This window comes from Gossypium arboreum, chromosome 4 (genome assembly GCF_025698485.1).
Source record: "Gossypium arboreum isolate Shixiya-1 chromosome 4, ASM2569848v2, whole genome shotgun sequence".
NCBI classification, from domain to species: Eukaryota; Viridiplantae; Streptophyta; class Magnoliopsida; order Malvales; family Malvaceae; genus Gossypium; species Gossypium arboreum.
Window position 1 is genome coordinate 26,434,176 of NC_069073.1, and position 25,738 is coordinate 26,459,913.

The window sequence follows — 25,738 nt, forward strand, 5'->3', positions numbered from 1 at the left end:
GGCATTCATGTTCGATGGATTATACTGTAATAAAAATCTCTGGCAAAGATCATTCCATGATGCATCTATTCCCGATGGCAAAGCATTTAACCATAATCTCACATGATCTCTTAAATAATATGAGAATCGCTTAAGTCTCAATGTGTCTTCAAGAACACCCTACTATTTGAATGAATCACATACTTCTAGAAAGAGTCTTAAATGTAATCATGGGTCTTCAATAGGGAGTCCACCGAACTGCCCTATAGTTTGTACATTTGGAACATTACTAGTTTCAACTCGAATTACTAAGCTTGTATATTTGGTCTAACTATCCTTGAATTCAGATCATACATCATTGGGATGACATGCTCTCTACTTGGCCTATCTCAATCATCCACCAGACACTCAATAAGAGGATTTTCATTGTGATCATTTGGATTGCCGTTAAGATCATTCCTATTTCCAACCATTTTTCTTAATTTTTTTCTCTTTGTCCGTAAGGTTTTGTCAATCTCCGAATAAAAAAGGTATTCGATGTTTGCAGGAATGCCTCTTCTCATGCAGTGATGGAAAACCTATAAAAAGTAAATACACTAAGTTAAATAAAACTACTAAGTAAAATAACCAAACCAAATTTGGCCAAAAACTTGTCGTGTGTGAAATGATATGCGAATTGTGCAAGTATATACATTGAATCAAGTGGCAAAGTGATGAGTGAATATCATTCCCACGAGGATTGGATTGAGTCGTAAAAACTATCAAGTTAGAATAATAAAATCCAATTAATATTATGGCAAGCATGTAGTGGCAATTAAAGGAATAATGATGTGTGTGATATATCGAATTAATGAATAATTGGAAATGCTATTGCAAAATAAGAGTAAAATTTTAATGGCAATTATGAGAATTACTACGGGAATATTATGTAAATGAACAAATAAATAACTAATAATGATGTGAAAAATATACTATGGGAAAGGATAAGGGAAATACGATGTTTATTTGGAAGGGCGGGATTACTAAGAATCTACCCTTACTGTAAATAATGCCTCGACAAAATCATACTCAGTTTACTGCTCAGAAGTGTAAGACCCCTAACCTATATCTATCGTCAGACTAGGGTTAAGAGGTATTACTAGATATATCGAAACAATTCGCATTCATTTCATAATCATGATAGTATCATAGTCATTCATCATTACAAACTCCCTTACATAGGTCAACGAGACCTTAAACATGCTTTAGAAATGGGTCGAGACTAAACCAAGCTCATACAAAATTTTTCAAAACTTAAACATTTTTCAAAGTTATACAGGTTACACGCCAGTGTAAACAGGCCGTGTATCTCACATGGCATTAGACACGCCCATGTGTCTAGGCCGTGGCAACATAAAGCATACATACTGACTTGTCCCACATGGCCACAAGACACTCCCGTGCACCAGGCCATGTGAAAATTAAGGAGGGTACTAACTTGTGTCACACGGCCGACCACATGGCTAATAGACACGCCCGTGTGTCTAGGCCATGTCAAAACTGTAGGGTATATTGACTTTAAATCGTAGGGTACCCCAAAGGACACACGTCCATGTAACATAATCGTGTGTCACACATGGCTGAGACACACACCCATGTCTCTACCTGTGTGGACAAAAATAGGCTATTTACAAAGCCAATTTGCCACCCATTTTGGGTCATCCCTACAAGCATAAAACCAAGCACATTTCATACCAATTTCCAGCCAATTCATACACTAGAACATACACAATTCATGCCATATCATAAACAACCAAATTCATGCTTATAACCATATCCAAATCATGCCAAAACATAAGCCAAAGTCATACCAAAACATATGTTACATAACCTTAGTTTACTTCATTCAAACATGCCATAAGCTTACGAATTCTCAAATAAGCACATACCAAAACTTACCAAAATTGATCATTTCATTTGGTTATTCAATAATGCATCAAAATACCATTTTTGAACACAAAGCATATACCAAAATTCATTCATAATCACGTCTATAACCAAGCCATATCACATGGCTAGATATACACATTATAAAACATATTCACATACTTCTAGCCTATACATGTCATACTTCAATATATACATTTTCAAAAGGTACCAAATTAGAGTTCGATAGTGTGGTGATAATCCTCGACGATCCCCGAGCTTCCAGTAACTTTGATATTTATAAAACAATTAAAAACACATACAAAGTAAGCTTTCAAAAGCTTAGTAAGCCATATACAAATAAACTTATCACATAATATCAATCTAAATCAATTCATTCATAGCTCAATGCAAAATGCATTCAAATAGCCATATATATCTTATAATTTATTTGATCATAATACACATATGTATATATCGTATCTCAATCTCATAGAAATTCATACTTATAATATGTTCACAAAGGTATATGTACTTACCTTTCATTTTCAACTTGGTATATAATCCAAACGTACCTGAATCGAATACTCATTCACATAGTTATTCATTTTCTCAGAATGTCTGTTGAACCATTTGGAATCAATAAGAATACTCGGATAGCTTAGAAAGCTCATACAATGCCAACGTTGCAGACGTGGTCTTACATGTAATCAAATATCGAAGCCATTGTCCCAAACAGGGTCTTTGTAATGCCCCAAATTTTTAGTGATTAAATTGTGTGTTATGTTGCATGTTTGGCTTGTTGGCTTGATGGTTAAGGGCCTTAGGATGTGTGAGAAGTCTTGGGTTCAAACTTGGGCTTTAGCAAATTTTTTGGGTTTTTACTGAATTAAACCTTTGATAATTGTTGATGGCTTCTTAGTTAATTGAAGGGAGGTTATGTCAAAGAAAGCTTGTTAATCCAAAGAATAGTGGCGTGTTACTGAAGGCAAGGGACTCGAGTTCGAGTCTCTCTACGTGCAAGAGGGTGTCTTTTTGCTGCTGTGCCATTCAAGAGGTTGTTCATTTGTAGGATTCTAATGTTCTTGGGCGGTTGAGAATATTGAGGGGAGTAGGGAGTATGTAGCCGAATCCTAGGAGTGTTTTCGGGAGAAAATTTAGGAGTTTTGAAGGGATTTGGATAGTGTTTAATGGAGTGATTTGAGGAGTTAGGTAAGAAGTGTGGTTGTGCCGATTGTGGTCTCTCATTTTTTTGGCATTTTTGGCTTTTGAGCAAAAAGAGGAGGTTGATCATTGTTTCAAATCTTTTCTCTGTTCACAACTTTTTGGTTTTGGTTATTCATTTTGGTCATTTTTGGTCTCATTCGGGATTGGTCTCTTATAGTGTTTTGGTCACCATTTTCCTTGGCTTCTCTTTTCTCTAGTAACAATTCTTTGGCCGAAGATCCACTTTTAATCCTCTCCCTCACCCCAACGTTACCCCTCTTGATCATATACATCTTCTTCCTTCATCTTTCCTCTTCTTCTCCATTGACTGAATATAGCATCTTTTCTCTCTAGACTCTTGAGTTCTTCAAATTTTATCTTTGTCTATCTGGTTTTTGAGACTGATTACTCCATCCCTTTAGTTGCAATTAGGTGTTGTTCTTTGACAATTCGGTAAGTATTTTTGCACTGCTAAAAGCTGAATGCTCTTCTCTTCCCTTTTTGTCGATTCTTACCCCTTTTCTCCTAGGCGTGGTGATTCTTTAGGAATCTGGAGGTGCTTAGAGAGTGAAAGAATTCCCAGTGTTTACTGAGCAGTCGAACCTTTACCTCATTACTCAATCAAGGTAAGTCTGCTTACGATAATGGGGTTCTTTGGGAACGTGACTTACTTAGAAGGTGTTAGCCGATTGTTTGCTTCTCTTATATTTGGGTTGTGTTTTCAATAATCTGTATTTTAGTATAATGTCATGTGTTTTGGTTATCAATAATGGGTTGTTGTCAATGCAGTTATTCGGTTGGAAGAGTAAACCAGCCTTCGTCAATGGTTCTGGCAGGGCTAATCACCCATTTGATCAAGGCAAGTATTAGGTGCTATGTTAAGTTGGGAATTAGAAAGGTGATTAACCCTAGTATAAATTGACTAATGGATTATCGTGACTGGATGTAGGTTTGAGGAAAACTCTTGGGCTAGGCACATGTTTTGCAACAGGTGTGCAATCACACTACTTCAATCGCGAAACGAAAAAAGCCAAAAAATTGGTACCATCGATGCCACACTGACGTACACTCACTCGTGTGGCCATCTATACGCATAAGCGCGAGCATGTGACTGTAGAGACCACCACGAGCGATTTCGTGGGCTTAGGTCGTTTTGGAACACATTGGGCTGGCAATGTAGTTTATGACACGGCCAAGGCCATTAATTGAGCTTATTGGGCCACTTGAGCATATGGGCCCACTTGGGTCATATTATGGGCTTTTGGGCCCATTTCTACTGTTTGACTGTTAAGGTCACACAAGTCACCTAAGATGACAATAGGCCTACTAATGGGTCGATAAGTACACTTAGACCCCATACTGATGAGATGACTATTATACCTCCAGAGGTAAAATGACTGATATACCCCTATGTTATATTTGATTGTAATCGAGCATAACATATTCCATACACGTATATACTATGACATGACATGTTGCATGGGGGTGGGTTTGCTATATTTGGAGCAAGTGTACTGTACTGGCAGCTCTTCTGCATATACTGTTTAGTGTCGCAACCAGTGCTATATTCTGGAGCGTAGGGATGGGTGAGTCGATTTTATCCTCACATGGAGTGTAGGGTTGGACGGAGTGGAGTGTAGAGGAAGGATGGGTAGGATCACTGCTTCCATCTCTAATACTATACAATATTGGGCTAAGGCCCAGATTGATACTGTTACCATAATGGGCTAAGCCCACACTGATATTTCTACTGAAAAGGGCTTAGGCCCATACTGTTTACACTGCATGATTTTTTGTTTGATAAATAGGGATCTCACACTGAGTTTCCATAAAGTCACTTTTCTACTTATCTACGTAGGTAATCCTTAGGTGGGTCGGTGCTGTGAGGGACTTGGAGATGGCCACACCAATATAATTCCTGAAGGTCTCGATACATTTTATTCCCTCCAAGATGCATAACGTAAGGGCTACTATGTGCCTCTTGCAGTATAGATTGTCTTAAATCAGTATCTTTCGATACACAAATTCTCCCACGGAAACAAAGTACCCCTTCACTATTCAGTCTAAAATATGAAATTTCCCCATTCTTTATCTACTGGAAATAAGAACCCAATGACTCATCCTCCAACTTCTTACCTTTAATATGTTTAATCCACCTCGGTTTAACCTGAAGTTTGGCTAACAGACTGCCATCGTTAAATAAACTGAGACGAGCAAACATCGCCCTCAAGTCAGTAACAGCCCTACGACTCAGTGCATCGGCTACCATATTAGCCTTACCAGGGTGATATTCAATCGAATAGTCATAATCTTTAAGCAGCTCAATCCATCTACGCTGCCTAAGGTTAAGCTCCTTTTAAGTGAGGAGATACTTAAGGCTCTTGTGATCTGTGTAAATGATACACTTTTCACTGTATAGGTAATGCCTCCAAAGAAACTCCCTCCTACAGGCATCCACATGATTAGCGCCCACATATTTCCTTTGGAATGCATTCTTGAAAAACTCTCAAGTCAATCGATTGGACTGAGTACCCTCTTTCAAAGTAAGGCACCACTAATAGGCTTCATCTCTCAACAACGACACTACACCTTTTAGTTTCTGCTCAGGGGTGCAGTCGAGGTCACTATCCAATATTCAGTCACATTAGGGGCAACTCCAGCGATACCCCTAAAAATCTCAACGCCATTAGACCTAAGTTGTTCCGTTACCGACCCACGGTCCATAATACTAGTATTGGGCCCAGCGACCCTTTTCAGAATTCGTAGTATAGCTTGAGACAGTGCGTTGTCCCTAGCTGAACGATCGTGTGACCCAGTCTCAGTCACTGGTAAAGCTGGTGCCTCTCTTGCCTCAACGTTAGGCATATGACCCGATACCAAAAACCCAGCACGAGCACCTCCACTGCCTCCACCGTGACCTTTTGTACCCCTTCCATGAGTACCTTTGGTGCTCATTATCGATTTTCGTATTATCTGTATTAACAGTTTTATGTATCTGTTTTACAGTTCCAGTGTTTATTAACGGATGTTGTATGAAAAATAACATCAATAAGTCAGATTTTTTTTCTTTTCGTAGATCGCAGTCTTACTACAGTTTTAGGTTACCCTAATAAAGGTTTCAGTACAGTCTATTATCTATGGTATTCAATTAAATCAAACAGTAGTTTTAGAGAACTTACAGGATCAGCGTCAGATACTCAGTAGACCACACTTTCAAAGGTACCACTCCTAAAATTCTTTTCTACTATTTGACATGGTCCCTTTAAGAATTTACGTTTTTAGAAAAAACCTATATCCATAGTCGAGCTTTGTAACCTAGCTCTGATACCACTAAATGTAATACCCTGAACCCGACCCTAGATGTTATGGCCGAATCTGTGATGTCACATTAGAGTGAGTTTCAAAAAAAAAAAGTAGTTCTAATAGAAAAGCCCATTTGTGTTAAAACCTCATTTGTTATCTTTAAGAGATGCTAACTTAATTATTTCGTTCGTTAAGTTACGGGTTTGTCTCACAAAACACGATTCATACTAAATCGTTATTACACTAAGCTTTTAAAACAAGATACTTAGTATGGTAGTTGCAAATCATTTACCGTTTGGAAACCCGAGTAACAAATTTAAGTCAATTTAAATAAATCCCTAATTAAAAATGAAAACTTAAAACGACCTTATTACATAAAATTTACCCAAATAAAACTACCCCTTTATGCAGTAACTTAGTCAGGGGTGCAGCAATCAATGAAAACCCCTCAACAAACAGTCTATAATACCCGGCCAGACCCAGAAAACTTCGAATCTCAGATACCGACTTAGTCTACTTTCAATCCAGAACAGCTTCAATTTTTCGAGGATAATTGTTTCTCCCTCAAAACCTGTAGAACAACACGGAGATGTGAATCATGTTTATCCTCAGTCCTCGAATACACCAGAATGTCATCTATAAAAAGCATTACAAACCGGTCCAGATAGGGCTGGAACACTCGGTTCATCAAATCCATAAAAGTCACTGGTACATTTTTCAGTCCAAACGGCATCACTAGAAACTCGTAATGACCATAACGAGTCCTAAATGTTGTCTTGTAAACATACAAACTTACTTCATACTCGAAAATTGACAAATCGAATCATTACTCGATAACCTTGCTTTTCCCCCGATCTAAATCTAAATTATTTCTTTCTTGATCTATATGTATTCAAAATTAACTCATTTAATCATCTACTCATTCAATTGGGTCCAAAAATATACATTTGGGCATTTTTTACACATTAGCCCCTAAACTTTCACATTTAATCAATTTAGTCCCTATTTCACAATTACACAAAATTCAAATAATTCAAGCCAAATACATGCTAGCCGAATTTCATAGGGACCTCTAGCAACCAAAAATTTCATTTAATTCACGTTTCAACCCTTCAATTTACACATTTCACAATTTAATCCATTTTTGACATTTTTGTCAAAAATCACTTTATAAAACATGAAAATCCATCATCAAAATTTAATATTTCATCATCAAACACCAAATAACACATAAATTCATCAATGAAAACTCTCAAAATCTTTAACAGTTTTGAAATTAAAAGTACGGACTAGCTAGAACACGAAGCAACGATTACAAAAACATAGAAATCATAAAAAATCAAACTAAGACCGTACCGTAATTAAGCTAGGAATATGCTAAATGCTCAAGCTTGTTTAATGGCTTTCTCAAGCCCTATTTTCGCTGGAAGGAAGAAGAATATGAAAACATTTTTCTTTTGTTTTACTAAATTATCAATTAATAATTAATTTACTATAATACCCTTGGTTATAAACATATAAAAAACTTATAATGAATGGCCATAATTGTCCACTTACATTACCGATGGTCTAATATCAACAAAAGGACCTTTGGTTCAATAAATCATAGCAATTAAGCACCTTTAACAAATAGAATGCAACTTTTGCATTTTACGCGCTTTAGTCCTTTTTCTCAGATTGAGCTATTAAACAATAAAATTAGCTCCTGAAATTTTCACACATACATACTATCATGCTGTAAACACATAAAATAATATTAAAATAATTTTCTGACATCAGATTTGTGTCCCAAAACCACTGTGCCAATTTGACTCAAAAATGGGCTGTTACAATAATGATATTTTCATACATTTTATATCAATAATAATCAAGATCACACATCATACAAACCACAAAAAAAAAAAACAATTTAATTTCACTTGGATATTCCAATTCGATGAATTTTCATTTCTCTTTTTGAATACATAGAGTATTATTGATAAGCACCATATAATAATACTAATAAATTATTAACAACATGAAACGTATTTTCAAATTTTTTAATTAAGGTAGAGCCGCACTTAATTGTACATCTAATGTGTTACAACTCTAAAAAATGCCTACACTTGAATCTATCTAATGAATCACCTAGTCACACAAACGATAGTCCTTTGCTAAAGTTTACCATATACATCATAATAGATAAGTTGATTAAACAAATCTCTCATTTGAAACTTACCCTTATGAATTAAGTATCATGATTTGTTTCACCAGTTTGACTATTTTCCATGTTGTTGATCAACCCTTCAAAAAGACATCTTAACTAAAAGTTAATAAACGAGGGAAAGATTCACCATAACACATATGAATATTTGGTCAAGGGAGAAACAGTAAGGGATGAGTGGTTCTCATTCAACCCATGTACTTACTTTATCTCGATCGAAAAAGAGAGATCAATGGATCGTCTTGATTTTGATCCGGGAAAATTGAACGATCCAAAAATGGGGGTTGATTAAGAGTAAGTGTACAAAATAAAGACTTAGAATTTAAGAAACTAAGTGAAATGAATAGTGCATAATCTTATTTACTAAAAGAAATGATGTAGGTTGAAAAATGATGGAGAAAAGAGGAGGAAACACAACCGTGGGAGTTGGTACTATGATCATGACGACGGCGATGGTTCAGCAATAGAGATGGAAGTTCGGTGGATGAGAAGAAAATAATATGGGTTCAGACACTTACTTAAAAGAGGAGAAAGGAAAAGAGAGAAAAATAAGAAAAAGAGAGGAGTAGTGCGGTGGTGCACGATAGTTACTGCGGTGGCAGTAGTGGAACAAAAACAAGAAGAGAAAAGAAAGATGGGTGATGAAGGGGTAGGTCGAATGGTGACGTCTAATGGTAAAGGAAAGGAGGCCAAAATAAAATAATGGTGGTTCAATGTGGTGCAAAAGGGGAGGGAAAGAGAAAAGATAGGAGCAAAGGAAAAGAATTGCAATAAAAAGGAAAAGAATGAAAAGATGGAACAAAAGGGTGTTCTTTATCTTATCAAGGTTCAATGAACATCACACAAGGTAAGAATGAAGAAAATGGTATGTTGAGGAGGCAAAGGAGCAAAAAGGGGATCAAGAGAGTGAAAAGGGGGCTTAATGAGGGAAGGTTCACTCACACACAAGGAAAGAATCTTTCCCCACGCATGGTAACTTGGTTGAATGACAAAGAGTGTTCACACTAGTTAAAGTTGTAAAAAATTAAAAAAATATTTGGGAGTGTAAAGAATTGTACATAAGACTTTTAGGAAACTAACTAAGCTCTTAACCACTTGACCGCTTACTTGCTTGTGATCATTTAAACAGAAAATATTTAAAAATATGGGATGACCTTTGCTAAGGGTTTAAAACAAATTTGCACCAAATAAAAATTAATGAGAGGGAAAAGATTCAAACTCAGATTAACAAGGATAGCTCCACCACTACTCAATCACAGTAATTGATATTTATTTATTATCAAATGTGCTAAGATCATCTAAAAAAATTCAGACTTGACCATTCTCGGTTCATTAACCCAATTTCTACTAACTCACTTTTTCGGATGTGAGACAAATAAACATTGGTGAGCATGCACATGCAACTAAAGCAAGCCTGGCTCACATCAAAAGGCCCCACAACTACTTGAGCAAGGAGAATGTGATTAGACCATAGTTTGGGAATCTAGTTTTGTATTCCTGCCATGGTTTCAGCCTTGTAATACTCTATGGCTTCACTGTTTTCCTTTTGTACCTTCTCAAGGTTTGCCAAATGTTCTCCCTCCAAGGAACGGATCTGGCTCTCCAACTAGCGTATCGTCTCTTCAGAGTCCACCTTTAGGAAATTGTACTTAGTCTCTAATTTGTTACAGTTCATTGTGGCAAATTCAGGTCTTTTTGACACTTAACGATCATGTTTTATAGCATGATTTATATGTTTTAATTTATTTTTTATTACTTTGTGTTCAAATTATGCAAAATAAACATTTTTACACAATTTTGAGTTATTTGACGACCTAATAGACTATGAGCCTATGGATGATTTACCTACTCTATTTAGTGTGTAGGACACTATTTTCAGGCTTAGAAGATGAATGATGACTATCGTTGCGACATCCAAGAGTGGTATGCAACACCAAACTTTGAAGCCAAAATACCTAGGAAATGAAGGTAGTGTCGCAACACTAGTCCTGTAGTGTCGCGACACCGAGTTATGAACTAGAATTTTAGTTAAAGGAATTTTAGTTTGCACAATGTACCTTAATCATATTTTCTAGGTTGTTTAGCAACTATAATTAGGTCTAAGCATAAACTTTATAAATAGGCATGTTAAGTCTCATTTGAGGAGGCTTGGACAACTGAGTTGTTTTAGTATTTTAAGGTTTGTAGTTTAGTTTTATTTCAATTTAGTTTAGTCCTTTTTATACTTTTGTTATTGTTTTAACTTGGATTCGATTTCTATCCAAGGCTTTGATATATTAGTTTTTTGTCACATCCCAAAATTTGGGTTAATGAACCAAGAATGGTCATGTCTGAATTTGTTTTATATGACCTTTTACTCATTTGATAATAAATATGTATCAAGTATAGTGGTTGAGTAGTGGTGGAGTTAGCTTTGATGACCTGTGTTTGAATCCCTTCCCTCACATTATTTTCTGTGTGGTGCAATTTTGTCTCAAACCTTTGCAAAGGTTACACCATGTTTTTAAAATAAATGTTCTAAGAATTATAACAAGCTAGTGAACAGTCAAGTGGTTAAGTGTTTAGTTAATTTCCTAAAAGTCTTATGTACAATCCCCCACATTCTCATGTTTTATTTAATTTTTGGCTCATAAAACTTTGGTCAAAACTTCTATAACCATCCACTCTTAGTTACCATCCAAAGAAAGATTCTTGTAACACCTCTCACCCATATTAAATGTCAGAATAGGGTTACGGAGCATTACCAGACTTATAGCACAAATAATCATACATTTCACATACATTTCTCAAATTTAATTAATCATCAATCAAAATCATTCACTGTAACATCCCGTACCCGAGACCGTTGCTGGAGTCGAACACGAGGTGCTAACAGACTTAATTCATTTATTTTCACAGTCCATTTTAAAAATTTCCAGACAAGCTGGCTAACTGCGTCACTGTCACCTTAAAAATCATATCTTTAGTTACAAAACTCGAAAACTAGTTTCGTAAATTTTACCTGAAACTAAACTCATATATCCATCTACAAATTTTTTTCTAGAATTTTTGGTCAAGCAAATTAGTACAGTTTATTAGTTAAAGTCTCCCCTGTTTCAGGGTTTGACTACTCTGATCTTCATGCATTACGACTTAGATATCTCCTTGTACAGGGAATCAATACTTATGCCGTTTGTTTCTAAAGAAACTATACTCGAAAAGGAATCTGTACATATAGGTCATGACTTCTAATTATCTCTGGTTAATTTATAGTGAATTTCTAAAGTCGGAACAGGGGATCCAGAAATCACTCTGGCCCTGTTTCACGAAAACTTAAGCATCTCATAAAATACGGCTCATATGATCGTTTCGTTACTTTCATATGAAAATAGATTCATCAAGGTTCGATTACATAATTTATTCACTATTTAATTCCATTCCTACTATTTTAGTGATTTTCAAATACACACCACTGCTGCTGTCAGCATCTGTTTTAAGGTAAACTTTACCTATTTCATGGTTTTCCATGAATCAACTAGAATTTGTCATACAAAGCACCAAAATGATCATGATTAACCATTCCAATGGCTAATCATTACCAAACATTCCATACCTCTCAATGAACAACATACAAAACGATTATAATGCTATGCTCAAAGTATATATAAGCCATTTTCGCATGGCTATCCAAATTTATACAAAACCAAAGGGTACATGACCAACAACAAAAGGGTAGTCCTATACATGCCATTTTCAGAGTTCAACCAAAAGTGTACCAAAAGGGCTTTGATAGTGTGGATGACTTCGACTTGACAATCCCGAGTCCGATGGTGACGAACCAAAATCTATAAAGCAGAGATTCAAAGAACGGAGTAAGCATTTAATGCTTAGTAAGTTTTGAGCAATGAAATTAGGCACAATCAAGTATAGCATTCATATAACTAAACGGATAATTTCATATACACATATTCTCAAAAATCAGTCCTACTTCACATTTCCAACCCTTATATTCACACATAAGGGATCAACTTAACCAAAGGCCGGAAGCTCATTAATTGTCTGAGCGAATAATATTTAAAAGGAATCAACTACTCCAATGCATATACAAAACGTACCTCATCGTTGGGATTTTACGAGCGTATTAATTGAAATTATTACAGCAAGATCGCTCATTCCCAAACCATGTACCTTTGGAATTTAGCCGGATATAGCTACTTGCTCAAATGCCTTCGGGACTTAGCCCGGTTATAGTAACTCGCACAAGTGCCTTCGGGACTTAGCCCGGTTATAGTAACTCGAACAAATGCCTTCGGGACTTAGCCCAGATATAGTAACTCGCACAAATGCCTTCGGGCTTAGCCCGGAATTAGTCACTAGCAGAAATGCCTTCGGGACTTAGCCCGGTTATCATCCGAATATCCATGCACATATCAATAAATCATGACACATCTATATTTCATTTTCATAACTAGAATTCAAACACAAGTCACTTATCAAGCATTATCATTTTCGGCTCAATAGTTACATACAAAGAGCATGATTTTGATTTACTTAAAACATGATCTAATCGAATCATAATCTAAGATCCATTACTCAAAACTTACCTCGGATGTTGTCGAATGATTTGGCGGCTATTCGATCACTTTTCCTTTCCTTATCCAACTTTGGTCCTCTAAGCTCTTGAGCTAATTCAAACAAATTTAACTTATTAAAGTCTCATTATGCTAGCTTATGGCGAATATGACAAGGAGTTTGATAGGTCATATGGCCACCTTTAGCTCAAATACAAAATGGTCATACGCATTTTTAATCACATTGAGCAATTTAATACAATTAATCTAACATTTCCTCATGTGCACCTTTATGACCGAATACACACATCATTAACCTAATATCAATTAACTAAGCACTTTAACAAATTCTCCTTGAGCCGATTATCTACGTCAAGATAGATTCATCATTATGCTCGCCTATAACCGAATACATGCAACACCAATCTATCTCATGTGGCCGAATATGCATGTCTATATTGAGGCCAATTATATGCTTAATACTTCCTACAAATATGGTTACTTGTATTGACTACATACCATTTTGTTTCAAGTTCAAAACTTAGCTAATACACATATATACACTAGTAATCAAATACTAACATTTGCACTTCACCTTACTACCATTTTTCATCCAAATAACATGAATCAACAACCATATTTCTCTTCTACTTCCTACCATGGCCGAATGCATCAAGACACCATACCATTTCAATTTTGGTCATGGGTTAAACAAAGAACTTAATGTCTAATGCAAAAATGCTAAAAAGAAAATCCAAGAGTCATCAATCCACCATCACATGTATCATTACAAAGCTTCACATTTAGCATGCAAATGACATCAACACAAATCCACCTTAGCCGAAACTTAACTCATCTTCATGCCTCATCACCACAACATCAAACACCAACCAAGAAGACAACACCCATGGCCGAATATCATCTCCATCACATAGCAAAGATTTAAACCATGGGCTAGGTAGAACTCAAGCTAACAACTAAAAACATGCATGAATCTCATGGAACAACATCAAACATACCTCCTCCTAAACACCAACCAACCGAACATGAAGCAAGAAAATCCTCTTCTTCTTGCTTCCTCAAGTCACGGCAATGGAGGAGTAGCCTAGCTCATTTTTTTTTCTTTTTCTCTTTCTCCTCCTACTAACCACTATTATTTTATTACCCATGCTCCTTATTTTATCATTCCTCCCATAAAACACTAACATAACATGTTTATGACATGTTTTACCCATCACATTTTGTCCACCCTCATTGTCATGGCCGGCCACTACCAATTAAGTGGGAAAATTGACATGCAAGTCCACCCTTTTTAATTGCATGCACTAATAGATCCTTATAGATTAACCTATCACATTTCACAAGTGTCACACATAAGTCCTATTAACTAAATTCACATGCAATTAACTAAATCGAAGCTTAAAACTTTTACACATTCATATTCACATATTTTAGACAATAATTATCATATTCAAATAATTTGGTGACTCGGTTTAGCGGTCCCGAAACCGCTTTCCGACTAGGGTCACTTTAGGGCTGTCACATTCACATCGTCCCTGATACAAGCTACGAGGCCCTAAACATGCTTTAGGAGTGGTTAGGGACTAAACCGATAGCTCAAGAAATTTTTGAAACACTCAGAAAATTTTACAAAATACAGGGGACACACACCCGTGTGGCCCGGCCATGTGAGAAAAGAAACGTCCATGTCGTAGGCCATGTGGACATTCAAAATTGAATCACATGGCCATGTCCCAGCCCATGTTTGACCTCATGTAACTCTCTGAATTGGGTCACATGGCCAACACACACGCTCGTGTGACTAGCCCGTGTGCCCTAAAAATACCCGTGTACCAGGCCGTGTGCTAGGCCATGCCAAACCTGTAGGGCATACTGACTTATGGCCCACGGCCAAGTCATGATTGGCTAGGGGAGACTTTAATGAAATCTCATACTCCTTTGAAAAAAGAGGTGGACTAGTTAGAGAGAAGGGTCAAATGGAAAATTTCAAGAAAACTTTGGAGCAATGTCAATTGAAAGATTTAGGCTTCATTGGAGTGTGGTTTACTTGGAAGAGGGGAAATTTTGAAAGGAACAATATTAGGGAACACTTGGATCATTTTGTCTCAAACATGGATTAGTGGATAAGGTTCTCTAATTACAAAAGCAAACACCTTGAGCACTCATTTTTAAATCATTGTCTAGTATTGATGAACACGTGTGGATTTTCAAAATCCTAGAGCATATGAGTTTCGATTTGAGTAGTGGTGGTTGCTAGAAGAGTCTTGTGAGAGGGAAATTAATCAAATGTAAAGTGCGAGTAATGAAGAGGTTCCATATCAGCTAAAGGTGATGGATCACTGGGATATCCCATGGCATAAAGAAAAAATTATTCTAGCAATCCAAACTAAAAATCATGCATGAGGAACGAATTAGGAAGAAAAGGTTTGAAAAATATAACTTTCATGCTCTGAAAAATAGTAAAGAGCCACTGTTGTTTTAATTCCCTTCGCACGCTGCCGATCCAAAGCCGCAATAGAATCGTCTTGGCCTCTACATAGTCCACCCTATTACGAACGAGCAAACAAAAACTCTCACTAAACATTTCATAGAGTTTTTTTTTTCAAAAAGAAATGCATCTACTAGACTAATGTTCATTTTCTTTTGTGCTTTATGTTGGTTAACACTTTTCTACACCTTAAGGTTTTATTTTATGATTCCTTTCCTTTTATTTAATATTCTAAAACGGAATCCCTTTTTGGTGCCGAATATATATGAAAATATCATAGTGTCATATCCTTTCTAAAAGGATATTAATTTCCATAATATTTTATGTTTGATTGAAATTAATTATTATAATACTTTATTTTAATAATTTCGATAAACAAATCATAATTAATATTTTATATGAATAAAATTCATACATTAATTTTAATTATGTTCTCTATTCTTGTACAACAAATTCATACATATATTGTTTTTATTATTTAACTGTCAAATTAAATTAATTCAATAATTAATATAATTATCTTGATAGTTAAATTTAATACCAACTATGTTTAGATTTTGTTTGTTTCAACCATAAAAGTGCAACCCTGTAGGCTATTGTAACATTGGTAGTAATACTAGAACACTTCTAAAGTTACAAGTAATGAGTGGCATCTAACAATGCGTTATTGTTATCCAAGTTACAAGAAGTCATGGTTCAACATAACATTTCTGTGGTAAATTTTCATATACTATATCCTTTTGTCCTTTATATCTCGATTGGACACAAGTCATGTAATAATCACACTTGCAAAGTCCAATCTCATGTTTCTTGATACCCGAAGTAGACTACAATAAACAAATAAGTGTAATATCTCATATTAACTTATTTGAGCATAACCATGCATTTCTAGTCTCACTTTATCAAGTGGCATGAGATATTTCTCTCATTAATTCGGAGGGATTTAACACCCTTAACCTATATCCATATCAAGAAATAGGGTTACGGAGCAATACCACAAAACAGTAACGTAAAAAATATATTTTCAATCACTTCATTAAACATGTCATAATCAATTCATATTCATACATTTCATCCCTTAATTGAGCCCTCGACCTTAGAAACACTTTATAAATGATTTATGACTAAATCGAAAACATTTGGATCATTGAGGAAAAATTAGAAAAATTGGACTGCAGGAGTAACACGGCCGTGTGGTTAGGCCGTGTGCCTCACACGGCTGAGACACACGCCCATGTCTCAGACCGTGTAACAATCAAAATAGGGACACACGACCATTTCCTAGCCTATATCCGTGTAACTCTCTGACTTGGGTCACACAGCCAAGCCACATACTTGTGTGCAAGGCAGTGTCACTTTCGAAATGGCCTCACATGCCTATGTGTCAGGTTGTGTGCTAGGCCGTGTAACTGCCTGACTTGCCAACTTTAAAACCTAAGGGGCCACACGGCTGAGGCACACGCCCATGTCTTTGGCTGTGTGGAAAAGAAATTGACCAAAATCAAACCATTTCCTTCACCCACCTCAAGCATGTACCTAAACACATTTGAACATATGACCAAAGCATCAAAACCTACCCAAAACATGTATAAAAATGACCAATTCGCTATACATTAATCTATACAACCAATATTCCAATAAAACACCTCAACCATAGACAATCCAAAATATCAATACATATGCATATTTTTCATATTAAAAACAAACTCATTTGGCTTATATGCATTTCAAAACATTCCATACCTAACCACTTTGTCATTATCTCATAGCACACCAAAATTTAACTATCAAAACATGCATCAATTTACACATATATACAAACCACATCATGATACCATAAGTACCAAAAGAGTACCAACCATAATAACACATATATACAAGCCAAACTTATCAACTAACATACATCACAAATTCACCTATACATGCCATTATAACCTTGGCTAAAACATTGAACTCTATCGATATATTCGCTGGATAGTGTGATAGATCTATGACGAACTTCCAACCGATTAGGCTTCTGATAAACTGTAAAACATAGGAAAGAAAACTACGTAAGCATATAATGCTTAGTAAGTTCGTAAAACATAACTTAACATTTCATTACATAACAATAAATTTAGGCATAATACAATCCAATCATAAGGTTGGCACAAGCCTAAGCACCAACAACAATAGATGTTAGCATACTCAAACATAATCCACATGAATTTAACATAGGTAAGCCATTACACATGAACATAGTTCATTTGAATTCATCATATTCCTTAACATAACATGCTTTCAATGTAACTCACCATTGTAAACCTTTTCATAAATACATATCATGGTTCATATTGAACATTTATCATTCCTTTCCTTTTCATGGGCGTTGAACCATTTAGAGTATCATCGAATACACGGGATAGCTCACATGAGGTGTACTAAATATATAACCGTAACATTTCCTTTCCTTCACATCATTGCTCACACGAGCTATGAAATGGGCTTGCTCACACTAACTGTGGGTCGGAATGTAAGATACACGATGCTACTCACACGAGTTGCGGAGCATCCGCAACAAATGCAAGACCTTAGCTATCAGTAGGACATTCAAGACCAGCACTCGAAACCTGAAAGCCCTAATGACATGTCATTTGTATTTTACGAATTCCTAAGGTTCAAACGGGGCTCCATAGTCATCGTAAAATTGTTGGATTTACATTATTCAATTACATAGCAATCAACAAATTAACATATAGATCAAAACATAGCATTAAACGATATATAATCATACGAACTTACTTTGACGTGTATACTAATCCGAAGCTTTAGCTTTACCTCGATCTAAATCCATACGAGGTCTATCTTTATCTAAATATACAAATTCAATCCATTTAATAATTCTATCATTCAATTCAGTCCACACTTTATATTTTTGCATAATTATGATTTAGCCCATAAAATTTTAACTTTTTTATAATTTAGTCCTTAAGCTCGTAAATGGAAATTTACGCAATTTCATCCCTAACACATGTTAGCCGAATTTATTATGATCACATATCAACTCATATTAATCATCATTTCACAATTTCACCATGTACTTTTACTAATTTTATAAATAAGTCCTTAATTGGAGAGGGAAGAAACTTCGGGAACCCAATTAGTTTGAAAGGGGTTACGATGTCTGCTTTTGCTTTATTAAGTCTCGGAATGGTAATAGACGTTTAAGTCTTCAAAGAAGAGGGAGAGACTCTCTTTTAGTGACTGGGCATAGGGATTATCGAAAGTGGGCTTGGGTTTTTAGGTTGATGTTATTATTTATCTTTTTTATTGGGCTTTAGGTGAATTTGGGTTTTAGATTAGGCTTGTTTTGATTAGGTGCTGATTACACTTTGTTTTTTTGTTTGTTCTCTGGCCTGGCCTATTATTTATAAAAGTCCTAGGATTTTTATTAAAAAAAGAAAGTATATGACACATTTAGACATCATCAAAATCACATTTATAAACCATAATTAAAATTATATTAGATAAAAATGGATACAAAACTAGATACCAAAATAGCAAAAAAGAAAATACAAAATAGTGGATGGAAACCGAACCCTCCTACTCTCGGACTAGTGGATTTAATTATGTTATTCACCAGAGTCTATCCTCCTACACATTTCATATTAAAATATTAGCCATGTGCTGAAGCATGTATAGGGCCCTTACGAGTTCCCATGCTGCCATGCTTAGACAAAGCCAACCAATTAAATTTATTAAAATTTCTATTAAAATTATTAATTATTATTAGTGGCGGAATAGGCCAAAACTCCAACTCATAAAGTCAACGGTGCATATCTTGTGCAATCATAATTCAGTTGTGTGAACCGATCGTCGAAAGCTGATAAATGTTTTCTTTTGTTTTTAATTTAAATAATATGAATGTGATCTCGCCGCGTCACCGCAAGAGTTATCTATTGTTTTTTCTTTTCGGAGGATATTATCTGTTTGAAATCGAACTCCATTTTTTAAATCTGATACCTTCTGTCTGTAGTAAATTATTATTGTTTGACGCAGTTCACCATCCAACACTTATCAACTTCTTCCCTTATTCTCCTTCTTTATAATGTGCATTCTACTAAAGTTGCAGTGATTTCATAGCCAGGCTGATCTAGCTCCAAAAAAGAAATGGGAAGAGCAGATGGTTACTTGCCTGCTTTCGCCATGGTTGGACTGCAATTCATCTATGCAGGAGTTGCTCTTTTCACCAGAGCTGCTCTGCTGAAGGGGCTGAGTCCCAGGGTCTTCGTAGTCTATAGGCAGGGTATTGCAACCTTGCTCATTGCCCCAATAGCTTTTGTCTCAAGGAGGTAGGTGCAATCTTTTTCTTCTCTCTTTATGTCTATCATCTCTCACATGCTTTGCTGTTGATCTTGTTGGCAGGAAAAAGTCATCAAGGTGCACTTGGGGGTTGAAAAGCTTTGCATGGATATTGCTGGCCTCTCTTCTTGGGTGAATGCTGGCTTTCTATATATCTTTCCTTCTCTTAGATGATTGAATGATTTGGTGAACTTTATATACAAAATGATTTCCCGAAATAAATTTTCGTTTGTTTGTAGTGTTACAGCCAATCAGAATGCATATTTTGAGGGGCTATACTTGTCGTCTTCAACAACAGCAAGTGCAATGACTAATCTAATCCCCGCAGTCACCTTTGTTATGACTGCCATTCTTGGGTAAATCAGCATAACTCAACAGGGTCTTAGGAAAGCTTTGAACTCGATTTGCAGATAAAACCGAATAACGACACACATATACGCTACACAATCTAGGATGTTTTTTAATAGTCATTTATCGGTGGCAGTGTTTCTTATCACTTATTGGCTAAAACAGAATTCTCTCTCAAGTAAAATGATTCCATTTATTCTTAATTCAAGAGCCTTACTATGATTTGTTATCATGGAAGTTAATATTGTCAATGTTGAAGCGATGGCACTTTGCTGTTGAACGAATATCTGTTTGTTTCAGTAACATTCTCCACCTCTCTTTTCCATTGGTCATTTTAAAACTTCTGCAAATCTCTCTTAAGGTAAATTTATTATGTTTGTGGTGTCCTTGGTATACAGGTGTTTACACTTTCTGAAATGGTATCAAAATAGGAGGCCTAGTAATTGTGCGATCTTCTAAAATTTTCATAACCTTGATATTATTAGGATGGAGAAGGTTAATATCCGGAGCCCGAAACTTTAGCCAAGATGCTAGGAACAGTAATCTGTGTTGGTGGAGCCATTTCCATGGCATTGCTCAAAGGCCTGAAGTTACTAAACACACAACTATTACCACCAAAGTCTTTGTTCAGCCCAGGAGGAGAAAATTGGTTGCTGGGTTATCTATTTCTGCTTGGAAGCAGCTTTTTCTGGTCACTTTGGATGGTCTTCCAGGTATATATTCTCCCCACATAATATCTGTCTATAAATAACATTGACAATCTTGATCACTAGACAGTTGGTCTCTTCCAATTTCTGGAACAGGTCCCAATTTCTGAAAGCTGTCCAGACCATTTGTATTCATCTACTTGGATGTGTTTCTTGGCCACACTTGAATCAGCAACAGTGGCATTGCTAGTGGAGAAAGATGTAAAAGCTTGGAGTCTGAACTCATATATTGAACTTTCTTGCTGTTTATATACGGTCAGCAATCATTTCTCTGCACTCTACTAACGTTTCTAGTCCTGTTCCGTTAATCCCTTTCACGGCATTGGATCTTAACGAGTTGAGAAAGTTGTACATCGTGTAGGGATTCGCCTTGGCGGTGTCTTTCTTCGTTCAAGCCTGGTGCATTTCCCGAAGAGGTCCCCTCTTTTCTTCTATGTTTAATCCCCTATGCACAGTTATTGTGACTGCATTTGCTGCTATATTCCAACATGAGGAGACATATACTGGAAGGTAACTAACTATTTACTAAATTTTATTAAAAATATCATTCGTTTTTGGTTAATTTCTTTGACTATATGTTTCTGGTTCGGTTTGCCTCAGCCTGGTTGGAGCTTTTGCGGTGATTTTTGGTTTGTACATAGTCCTATGGGGTAAAGCTAAAGACCTTGAACATATAGTGCAAGTCATTGTTGTTGAATCCTCTGACAAGACCCATAGAACGGATATAGAAGAACCCCTTCTGTCTGATAACAATGACGAGATTGGGATGAATCCGGAATGACAGATTTTTGTTTTGAGTTTTGTTTCATTAAATTATAAATGGATAAAAGTGGAAGAATCGTACATTATACATGTAAAGCTTGCAAGTTATTAATAATAATTAACTAGTTAAGCAAAATTAAGCATGACCTTTGTTAATAGCTGCTACATATTTAGTTAAGAGAATGATAGCTATATAGAAAAACTTTGAAAAAAAATTAAATATAAACATGGCCTATTGGCCTCCGTCAAATGTTACGGATCAATCTACTTGCAACAACGTTTCTTCGCACCCGTTTAGAAATCCATTCGCGTTCATAATAAATATTTTCATTTCATCCATCTATACTGTCTCAATAGATTGACCTGGGAGTGCAACATAACCGAAGCATTATCATGAACCAAATTGCAACCATTTGATCAGGTCTGTACGTACTTCACTAATGCATAAAAAATAATCAATTTTTTTTTTTTTGCTGCAGCATATTAGAACATATAATATAAAGTGATTTGAAATATTTAAACCAAACCTTATATTTTTCTTTTTGACTCCATTATTAGCTTTTATTAGTGACTCAAAATCCTCATAACAAGCATGATGTTCATCAGTGCTAGCAAAGTTAATATTAGTTTGTTAAGAAGAAGGGTTGGAAGTTGATATCCAACCCAAGCTCATTGGTGGCTTGCATTTAAAAATAAAATATTTTCGTACTTATGACTTTCTGAGGTCAAAATTAGGGTATTACTCTTCCTTTACTTGTAGGAGCATATGGAGTGCAAGAGGCGAAGCTGGCTATCGTTCGAGCTTAAAGCTCAGTCAACAAAACACTAGACTGCAGATAAAATCAAGAAACAGTAGAAAGAATACTGATCTTTATTAGAATAACTTGAATAACAAGCATGCCTCTCTTAACAGTATATAGAGTTATCTAATGATAACCACTTTTCCTGATTAAATCTTGAACTAACCAACGGTTGATATCGCACTTAATTTATTTTTATTTCTTTGCACAATTTTAACTCTATATGTGTGTACGTTGGAGGCGATAATCTACTCACTTTATTTTTATCCATACTTTGAACTCTAATACAATATTTTTAAGTATAAACACTTACAAGTTATTGTACCAATATGAGTGAGATTTTTTTAAAATTCTCATATTTTTATTTCACTTTGAACACTCAACACGCTCTTGACTTTTATCACACTCGTAATGCTTCTAACCATCACAATGTATTTGTTCTCACAATTCATTTTAATTAAGCACATGCTTGTAAAGATTACACTTATTAAACTGCACCGTTTCAATAACCACAAATTTATTTGTTGAGTATTTTTAATTCAAACATCCTATGATTAAACAAACATAAATACATGTTTGTATATATCTACATTTATCACTTGGTACATTTAATTTCTTCCTCCTATTTACAGTCTAATAAGTTGAACTAATTAGTCTAAATATAAACATTTTAAATTATTTATTTATTTTCAGACTAAATTTATAGTTTAAACAATCAATATATGAACATGCTCCTAACCAATCACTTGTATTGCTGCAAGCTCAAGCACACATAAAAGACCACACAAAAGAAAAAAATTAACTACATAAATAGATTAAAAATAAGACAAAAATAATAATTAAAACTTTTCTATGTTACCTCCCACTTTATTTGACACATTGTCTCTAATGTGAAAATAAGAAAATAAAAGAATGAGATTACCCGATAAGCTTGAAAAATTCTCGGATTTTGTTGGGCGGTCTCCTCCTTATTGATTGGGCTTGAAATTGTAGTGTATTAAAAAATTGTGGTGTTACTACATAAAAATACAAACTACAATCTACCTAAAGAAAATTAAAAGTATCTAAGCCAAAAAGTTAAAAATATCCAACAAAATAAAATATCCAAGTCTAAAAAAATAGTAATTAAGTCCGAATTAAAAAAATTGTCTCAATTTAGTCAGAATTAGGCTCCAACTCCTCATCATATTCTTCTAGATCTTCCTATTCTTTCGCTTCCTCTTCCTCTTCCTCGTTTTTACTAGGATCGATCTTAGCGTGGTATTTAATGGAAGGAAATTGTGGCATCCTTAATCCATTCCTCCTTGCATGATCTTCATAAATAGGTCCTGCTTCTTGTATCCAACGAATTTTACATTCCGAATCACTTTAAGTTGCCTTTGCCTTGATTTGACTTTACAGGTTCATCTTGTTTTCGTATACGAACTTCCACAAGGTATTACACGATTGGTTATTGTATAGGATTCTTCGTTAGTTGCAAGAAATGTGACACGCCATACCCGAGACCGTCGCCGGAGTCGAGCACGAGGCATTACCAGACTTATCTTACTTGTTCGGGCATAAAATTTTTTTTTTTAAATTAATTCTCTCGCATTCATCCAATCAATCCCTAAAAAGGGCCTTGGAGGCCCTGAAACGTGCAATTGAAACGGTTCGAGACCAAACCGGGAACATTAAAAATTTTCCAATTACTTACACAAATCAGAACAATTTATTTTACTATTCATAATAAAACTGTCCATCTGCGTAAAAGTCACTAAATTAATTATAACTCGAGTTACAAAACTCGAAATTTAAATTTGTAAATTTTCCCTGAAACTAGACTCATTTATCTTCTTACAATAATTTTTTCAGCATTTTTGGTTTATCCAATTAGCACAATTTATTCATTAATATTCTCCTATTTCGCTGTTCAGCTGACCTTACCTCTCTTCAGTAAAAATCAATTATCTCATTATACAGAATTGGATAATGTTTCCGTATGTTTCTAATGAAAATAGACTCATTAAGGAATCTAGAAATATAAACTATGACTTATATTTATTTTTGTATAATTTCTAGTGATTTTCCAAATTTGGAATAAGGGATCACGAAGTCACTCTGAACCAGTCTTATAAAAATTTAAATATCTCAGAACATAGACTTCTTTTGCTTGCTCTGTTTCTTTCCTTCGAAAATAGACTCAACAAGCTTTAATTCTATATCTCATTCACCATTTAATTACATTTCTACAATTTTTAATGATTTTTCAAAACCACATCACTGCTGCTATTTCCTAACTGTTCCATGGCCAACTCTTACTCCATAATTTCTTTGCATCAAACCTCATTTAGGCAAACATAATACCAAGACATGTTCTTATTTAGCTGTATCATAAGCTAATCATTACCAAGTATTCACATGCCATTCTTTAATCATATCATAAGGACATACACACAAAATAGCCAAGTTCCTATACATGCCATAACTTAAAGTATTTCTAGTCACAAAATACCGAGATAGCTCGTTGATAGTGTGAGGCGATCTCCGACGTATTTACGATTTTTCGAGTTGGCTTTGTAATACTATAAAAAAGAGAGAAAAGAAAGGGAGTAAGCATAAAGCTTAGTAAGTTTGCTTGTAAATAAATAACAACATTCTAAATGAATTATCAAGATAACTTGAACCTTTTGAATATGGACTTATCTTACCTTCCCTTTGGCACACACTTTAAATTTTTCGTTGAATCACTTGGAATACTAAGGATACACGAGTACCTTTCCTTTTTAAACTTACCATTGTCATGTCTTGACCTGGTCTTACGTGGTATCTTTGCCTTATGAACTCACCATTGCCATGCCTTGGCATGGTTTTACATGGGATCGTTGCCTCATCATAGTTTATCAATGCCATGTCTTTACATGGTCTTACATGATTTCCTTGCCTTGTAAAACTTACCAATGTCATGCCTTGGCATGGTCTTACATGGTATCCTTAAACCCTAATGTCATGACATTTGTATCCTAAACATTCTTAAGTTCAACAGGGACTTTTAAGTATCATTTCTCCGTTAATTCTTGCTTGAATCATCAAGGAATAAATTTACAAAATAAATATATAGATGCTTAAAAATAACATCATTAATT

General features: G+C 35.3%; 1 protein-coding gene across 1 annotated transcript; it reads left to right on the plus strand.

The window, feature by feature from the left end:
* The first annotated feature begins 19,562 nt into the window (after positions 1 to 19,562).
* LOC108478629 (WAT1-related protein At4g28040-like) lies at positions 19,563 to 21,949 on the plus strand. The gene is given in 8 exon segments (XM_017781099.2): positions 19,563 to 19,986; positions 20,060 to 20,128; positions 20,236 to 20,352; positions 20,830 to 20,852; positions 20,855 to 21,057; positions 21,148 to 21,306; positions 21,413 to 21,561; positions 21,652 to 21,949. Coding segments are annotated over 8 exon segments (1,083 nt in total). The 5' UTR covers positions 19,563 to 19,804; the 3' UTR covers positions 21,833 to 21,949.
* Positions 21,950 to 25,738: the final 3,789 nt, after the last annotated feature.